General features: G+C 42.6%; 1 protein-coding gene across 2 annotated transcripts; it reads right to left on the reverse strand.

Moving 5' to 3' along the window:
* Positions 1 to 476: 476 nt before the first annotated feature.
* On the reverse strand, positions 477 to 3,345 carry ATF3 (activating transcription factor 3). Of its 2 annotated transcripts, XM_010139149.1 has the most exons (5): positions 3,307 to 3,345; position 3,266; positions 3,106 to 3,218; positions 2,044 to 2,151; positions 477 to 1,157 (listed from the first exon to the last, which is right to left on the reverse strand). In XM_010139149.1, exons 1-5 carry the CDS (start codon positions 3,343 to 3,345, stop codon positions 960 to 962), a joined length of 459 nt encoding a protein of 152 aa, XP_010137451.1. In that variant the 3' UTR covers positions 477 to 959. The 2 variants fall into 2 exon arrangements, with proteins under 2 accessions (XP_010137451.1, XP_010137450.1); XM_010139148.1 differs by having other exon boundaries at positions 3,106 to 3,345.
* Positions 3,346 to 7,399: the final 4,054 nt, after the last annotated feature.

The following is a 7,399-nucleotide window of genomic DNA, read 5'->3' on the forward strand; positions in this document are numbered from 1 at the left end:
CAGACCCACTGCAGTCCTTGGAACCTCTTCTGTGAGTGAGGGTTAACAGCATCAGTTAAGGCTTGTAGGATCAGACCCTACATTTGAAAACAAAACAAAACACTTTTTACAAAGCGTGAGCCTGGGATTCGGTCCCGCGGTTCTTCCCTCCGGCGGATCCTGTATGGATATCCCTCCTCGGCTGCTGCTTGCCAGTGGGTCCAATTCACCAAGTCACCACCTGGTGGAAGAAGCTGCTCTCCCGCAATTCAAGGAAAAATTGTAGATCCCAAAGGATAGTAGGTGGGGTTCCAGATCACAAAATAACTTGGTTACATGGACCTTTTGCAAGAAATATTTTTGTCACCTCTACTAGGCTCTTCAAATTCAGTCTCTGAGATGAGTTATAGGGAAAAAAAAAACCCCACAGAAATGTTGTGAAAAAAAAATGACAAAGCTTAGTTGGTACTAAAGGCTTTGTGTGTGTGTTAGGTTAGAATGAAACATTACATATCAGTACATTCTGCCAGAAACCATCCTCCTGGAAACTTTGAAACTTTAAGAATACTCTCAGACTGCTTTTCCCACCAGCAGCAAGAGCAGTAGTGTCCATCCAGCACAGCTGTCTGTACCACGTGCATCGTCCGAAGGCATAGTGTTCTAGCACAAACGCTGTGAGTGCAGATACTGTATGCTAGCAGAGAGCTAAATCTTCTGAAGCTGTTGTCTGTAGCTCCTAGGAGCAGCAAGTATGACAGGTGCAAAACCTATATTTGAGGCAGGAGACTCTTCAGTTTGATTGAGACCAGATCTTCCAAAGGGAAGAATCACTGTGACACCAAAATGATTCTTTCCACTTAAAGCAATCTGCCCTTCCTAAAGGCTCTTGACTAATAGAATTCTACACATCATGTCAGACCCTCCATGGACTCTGGTAGTTGTTAAAAACACTGTAAATATTTCCATGTTTGACATATCACTTAGCCTTGTAACGTGCCTTCTTTGATCTGTTGAATAAAAAGATTCCTTTCATCTTCAGGTGTCCTTCCGTTTTGCGCCCGAACTATACAAGTGGGCCTGTGAAGATTTAGCATGTATATCAAGTGCTGCTTCTCATTCTTTAGCTCTTCAATCTGGGCTTTTAATTCTGCGTTGATAGTTTCCAGCTTTTCTGATTCCTAGTCACAAAGGACAGACACAACTGTTAGACAGAGTGGTTTAAATAGTTAATCGCGATGTTTACCTGATACTTGTGGTCTCCTATTGGAAGGAAAGCATATGGCTAGCAGAGAAAGAACTTGCATGTCTTTAGTCTCCTGTAATGAGGTAACTATACATCCCTCAGCCGATAACGGTCTGAAAGCCAGACTGCCAGTTGTCTTCTTTGGCTTCTGGAGTAGTGTAACAGAAGTTTGAAAAGCCAAATTCAGACTTGTAGTCACTTACAATGTCAGGTGTCCAAAGCATCATGGTTATCTTCTGCAAAATTAGTCTGAACTGCTAGAGTCAAAAATTGACTATCTGCGCTTCTTATTAACTCCCCGGAACATCATGTCACGTATCTGTAAACCCATGTTAATCTAACAAAGTGAGGACAGCACTTCCCCCCCACCCCGCTCCTCGATACAGGAATAAAGGCAGGCCGGGTGCTGCCGCAATGTAGCTGTGAACCGTGGCAGGGCAGGGGACGGCTCAGCTGGGGTCTTAGGACAGGGATTCAGGGCTGAGATACTGTGCTACTCATAAAGCCGTCAGAAACCACTTGGTGTTTGTGTGCTGTGTTCTCCAGAATGACTATTGTATGAAATGAGATTTTGCTTGTTTGTGGTCCTTGTACACGTTTAAATAATCTTTTTTCATGCCTACCGTGCTTTCACTTTTTCCAGTTTTACCAGGTTGGGTTTAATACATAGCATGTTCAATTTTTTTATAACAAATGTTTTGAAGGGTTTGCAGTGTTTTGAGGGACATCTTCCTGTACTTCCTCCTATGACCGTACCCCATGCTATCTGATTGGATCCTGGCAGAATGACAGATTAAAAACAATTTGGGCCAGTCACTTACTTTCTGCAAACATTCCGTTTTTTCCTTCTTTTTGTTTCGGCACTTTGCAGCAGCAATTTTGTTCCTTTCTCTTCTTCGCTTTTTTCTTTCATCCTCTTCAGGAGAAAACTATCCCATAAAAACAGATAGACACAATCTGTTAGGTGTCGTAAATGCATGACCTGTATTTTGATAACTCTGGCATTTTTTAAAACAAAGCAGATGATATTGTCAGTGCTCACATCATGGCTTACATAAGAATGTAACTCTGACCTTGCCTGCCATACAGCAAAACGTTAGTAACTCCATTAGAATCGTCAATAAAAACCTGACTGGAGCTTGGATGGGTGTAATCCGTGTGATGGCCCATTCTAAATCAGCGGTACTCAAAATACTTGCGGAGTGTCTCCGCAGGCTGGCTCCCACACCTCCATCTTTCCTCGGTTTCCCAAGGAGGAGGAGAAGGAGTGAGGGGCACGGGGGGCAGAGCAGAGGATGTGTCGTGAAAGAGGCAGCAAGAGTTCGGCAAACTGAAGGCAGTGCCCAAAAGGGGGTATTTACACGCTCCTTCAAGCTTTAGCTTGTTTCCTGTGGAGGCTCGGACTGAGGTGTAGCTATTTCCCTAACTTAAGCTATTTCTCCACTTTATAAGAGATGTTTTTCGTGGAGATTATTATCTTAAAGTAAAAAACCTAGTGTGGACATAGCACAGCTGTGTCTATCTTAGTTTAGTCCACATGGGTCCTACTGGACTGTCTTCAGTGAAATAAAACTTCATCAGTGACTTATTCCAAGTTCAGGCACAAGCAGGCAGGGAAACCAGATTAGTGCTTGCTCTGATCACTGTAAAACATTGACCTCAATCCATAGTTAAAAATTAAATATCCAAAGGGAAAAAAAATTTCCCATGAAAATGGGAATTACCAGAGGGTTTCCCAGAAGCACTTAACAGAAAGCCAAGCAGCAGGCTTGGAAGGATCAGGTACAGTGGAGAGGGTTATCTGGAGCTGATATAATTACTGGTGGTGAAACATTATTAGAGAATTAACCATTCACACCAAAATGCTATTTAAAGAGCCATACCTCTGTTTTCATCACTGATGTTTCAACTGGCCTTTCAGAAACTGTCACTGTGTCCAATGCAGAGGACATCCTGTGCGACTGACGCTTGTTCTGAATGGCAAACCTCAGTTCCTCTTTCACCAGGGGGGTTAAATTTGTGAAATCATCAAACCCCAGTGACCCTGCAGGGGACAAAGTGGGAACAATTGCGGAGGCGCTGACTTCCAGTGCAGATACCTGGCCTGAGTGTTGGACCATCATTTTGCTGAAAGGTAAAAAGAGATAATAATAATCTTTCAACAACTTTAGAAAGGCAAATAATACCTCCTAGAGGTTTATTTCATACTGTGAATAAAGCCTTATTTCTTGTATTGCTTCAGCACCCATTCCCCGTCTACCCCAATCTCTCACTAGACACAAAGCAGTTAAGAATGTGGTCACTAGTGAAAACTTAAAGTTAGTATTTAAAAATAGTAATAGCACATCACACAATTTCTAGGTCTTTCTGAAACTTTATGTTGAACAAAATTCTGTGTGTGTATGTATGTAACAGTGAAGATTTACACTGGTATAATATATGGCAAATAAGAATTGAGTGAAGAGAAAGATTAGGGGCAAAAATCAGAAAACAAAGAAATACTGTTATTATTATTATTATTATATAAAGCACAGAAGGGGCGTAAGAGTATTTCCATCCACAGAGCTATGCCACCACAGATTCCACCCTCAAATGGACAGAGTGTACCTTGGTCTCAGCTATATTTAGGCAAAGCTCAACAAGTTCTACTAGGAGCTGAAGACTGCCAACCTAGACAGGATCTGTCAGAAAATTATCACGTTCAGTTTAACGCAGAGTTGTAGATCCAGTTCTAAACTCCTGGAAAATGGTTAACAATAAGAGCTGGCGCAATGGTAAAAGTCTATACGTGCTCTGGGGCTCCAAAGCACGGGCAGAGTTGGAGGGACTGAGTCACGAAAAATGCGAAGCCGCTTGTTTCATTCCTTTGCTCTTGTAAATCTCAAACTGTCCTTATGTGCCTTCAACAAGAGGTTTGAAATTCTTAAATATTTATGCTCCTGCTGATATAAACCAGTGTGACTGAAGAGACTTCAGGGGAATTATGCAAATGGACACCCATGAGGAATCTCATTTCTACTAGTTTTCCTAAGAAAATGTACCTACCCGACAGTGCCCTCCACTTTCCTCTTTTTGGTCATTCCTATTCATTTTTTAGCCAGTTTTGGAGGGAGAGAGGCCCCCATGTGCCTTGTGAAAACTGGTGACCCTACTGAGGGAGGAGGAGGCAAAACTCAGCAGTCAGCCATGAGCCAAATATCATGAGCAACCTAGCGAGCTGATGCATGCAGCTCTGCCGGACACAAACCATCTCTCACCCAGAAGAGGTGAGATAAGAGGTCTGGGAGAAAGCTGAGCACTTTTTCTGGGTGGCCCAAGGGACCAAAATCCGTAGGAAAACAGATTGTATTACTCGTTCATAAAGCAACCTCTGTTAAACTGGGTTTTACCACATTGGTTTTCCAGCTTTCTTTAGTGGATAGCTTTGAGGGTTTTTAATAGCTGTATGGGTAATTACAGGTTGTGTTATCTGCTCTTGATTAGAACCGTAGTAATTATAGCAAAGTCAATTGTAATTAACTTAGTGCAGGTAAGCAAGTGGTTGCCTCGGGGTAGCAATGTGGGTAAGTTAAATTTCCACATGGTCAATCCAGAATTGCACAGTTCCTTGAACGCTACTTCTGTAGCCCAGCCAGAAATGTCTGGGATCACGTGCCTCGAACAGAAGATAGATTTTTCTCAGAGATATCTAAAAATACACTCTAAATTCACACTGGTGCAAATGAGAATAGAATCTTGTGCATCACCAAGTCACTTAAATATAAAAATCTGACGATGGTGAATTGCCAGTTGGTAGAAAATACCATGTCCAGCCCTGGAGTCTTCCTCACTTCTTCCTCAGCCTCGCCACAGAAGAGCTGAGCATTTCCCAGAGTCTGGGGGTGAAATCCTGAACCCAGTGAAATCAAGAGGACTTTTTCTGTTGACCTCAATGGGGCCAGGATTTCACCTGCAGTTTTATAATGAGGAAATATGTGGAACAATTTGTTATTCAGAAAGACCTTGGGAAATTTATGTAATTCTCTTCAGAAAGCCCCTGCTCATGAGTCACATTTGAAGTACTGATACGCTTTAATCCTATAATCTCAGCAAGCTAGCAGTTACTCTTTTCCAACAAGTCAGAAATGGGCCTATAATTTCCGGCCGAAGTCCTCCCAGCGTTATTTACCGTTTAGCAACGTTCAGCCGCTCAACTCAATTAAAGAGGTCAATTCCCGATGACACCAAACCCTTCCCTGCCAGCAGAAATTTCAGCTGTTCTCACTGAGTCGGTCTCCTTGGCTGCCAGTGATGGCTTCATTCAACAAAGTTAATTTTGTATAATTCAATCAAACCATGAGTCTTAAATTAATGCTAAAACTGGTTCTCCAGCCTCCAAACTAATTAATTGTGATAATAATTTTTGAGCTCTGGTGGTTTATTCAGTTATTTTTCAGTTTAGGTGAACTTTTAATTAAGGTCAACAGCAGCCCAGAGGAAAACAAGAATGTTCCTGCCTGAGAAATTGTGTTAGTTGTGGACTCCTTGCTAGTGCTAAATTTACCACAAGAAACAAAAAAACCCTACTATAATATCTTCAGGTATTCTCATCCATTTGTCAGTAGTGTAAAAAAAAAAAAGAAAAAAAAGAAAAAAGAGTAGTAGGGTGCCCACAGGGAGGGGAAGCAGGGGGGAGGAAGTGTCCTTGACCATCGAAACTTGCTGCTCTTCTGCCTGAACAGCTCACTGACCTTCAAGACATCCTGAAAGGCACCTCTATTTACTCAGACTTTGGGGAAGGGAGGGCCTTCCAGGGGACTGAGGCTTGTGTGAGGATTTCGGCCGTAAGCCGAGTCCCATTTCGCAGAGCTGTTTGCCGCTGGTTTGCTTTCCCAGGGCAGGGCTTCTGGACAGGGTCTAGTGGGGTAGGCTTCCAGTCTACCCCCGGGATCGTTACGAGTCATCATGACACCAGTAACAAAAATAATCAGCCTCATGTCAAAGCTACTCAGGAGGCTGAAGAGATTCCCTTTTCATAACACAGTAGATGTTTTTCATTTTCCGAGGAAAAAAATCTGATTTTAGAAATGTTCTACAAGAAGGAAAATTAGATTTTGGTGTTTTAAAAAAATGTAACAAGCTGCCCTTCATTTTCCCCAATTTTTGTACAAATCATCTCTGTCTACAAGCTATCGAGAGCACTATCTTATTTTGTTTCTGTTTGTAAAGGCTGGGGAAACAGAAGGACTAAGAATATCAAGCCCTGAAGTGTGATTCCATCTGGGACTCTCTGATACGATCTGTTTACTTTGTTAGACCATACGCATGGACCTGGGCTCCAGCTGCCTCGAGTACTTCTGAAATTTCTGACATTGAAGGCGCTGAACATTTCACAGACCAGAACTGGAAAGACACAGCTCGGTCCCAGCGTGAGTTAATGCTTCACTTCTTTATCCTCGGTTTTGGAATTCTCCAAAGAGAACTGCTTTTCAATCAATGGTACCTCCCCCGTTCAGGTAGATTCAAATAACTTCATCCAAATAACTTCATTCATTTCTCCTCCCACTACTTTCTGCTTGTTCTTTTGCTGGTGATTCTTTCTATCTACACGGAACTTTTACATCTCATCTGGCAGTATTTTAATTTCAGGACGTACTTCCTAGCCGTGAATGCCTATTATTTAAGGGTATTCTTGTTCAGTATTTAAGGTGAGTACTTTCGGTCTTGTCTTTTTTGCCTAACTGCAGATGGCCGACTGTGCCTCTTGGTTTTATTTCTTCATACGAATTCCTTTTCCTCTGGTGCTGATGCAATAAACCCCGATAACAATTGAGGTTAATCTTAAACAGCATTAAGAGCAATTACAGTTCACAACCTCTGTGCACGCTGGTTGACCTTAAGCTTTCTGACATCCCACATCATTCCCGAACCATTTTCTCCTGCCTTCCAGCTTCTCAAATCCTGTTACTAGGAGGAAAATTGATTTCCCACAGGAAACGCGTTCTCTGAAACAAGTTTGCCGTTGTGCCACGCCTGACTTGATTAGGCAACAGTTTAGCAACTGATCAGCTTCATGTCAAGACACGGGGACAGAAAAGAAAGTGAATGTCCCTGGCTCACTCCGAGGGTTCCTGCTCGTTGTGCGTGTACGGAGAAGATGGATCTATACGCGGTGGTGCGGGGTTACTCCTGGCCTGG

The sequence above is a fragment of the Buceros rhinoceros genome, unplaced genomic scaffold (genome assembly GCF_000710305.1).
Source record: "Buceros rhinoceros silvestris isolate BGI_N320 unplaced genomic scaffold, ASM71030v1 scaffold40176, whole genome shotgun sequence".
Lineage (NCBI taxonomy): Eukaryota > Metazoa > Chordata > Aves > Bucerotiformes > Bucerotidae > Buceros > Buceros rhinoceros.

What these genes read in the sequence shown, in the direction of transcription:
- ATF3 (XM_010139148.1), bottom strand. Translation starts at nt 3,345, where the DNA reads ATGATGGTCCAACACTCAGGCCAGGTATCTGCACTGGAAGTCAGCGCC. An exon ending in CATCAGTGATGAAAACAGAG is followed by an intron (nt 2,152 to 3,105) that starts GTATGGCTCTTT and finishes TTTATGGGATAG; the next exon opens with TTTTCTCCTGAAGAGGATGA. An exon ending in AAACGGAATGTTTGCAGAAA is followed by an intron (nt 1,158 to 2,043) that starts GTAAGTGACTGG and finishes CTTTGTGACTAG; the next exon opens with GAATCAGAAAAGCTGGAAAC.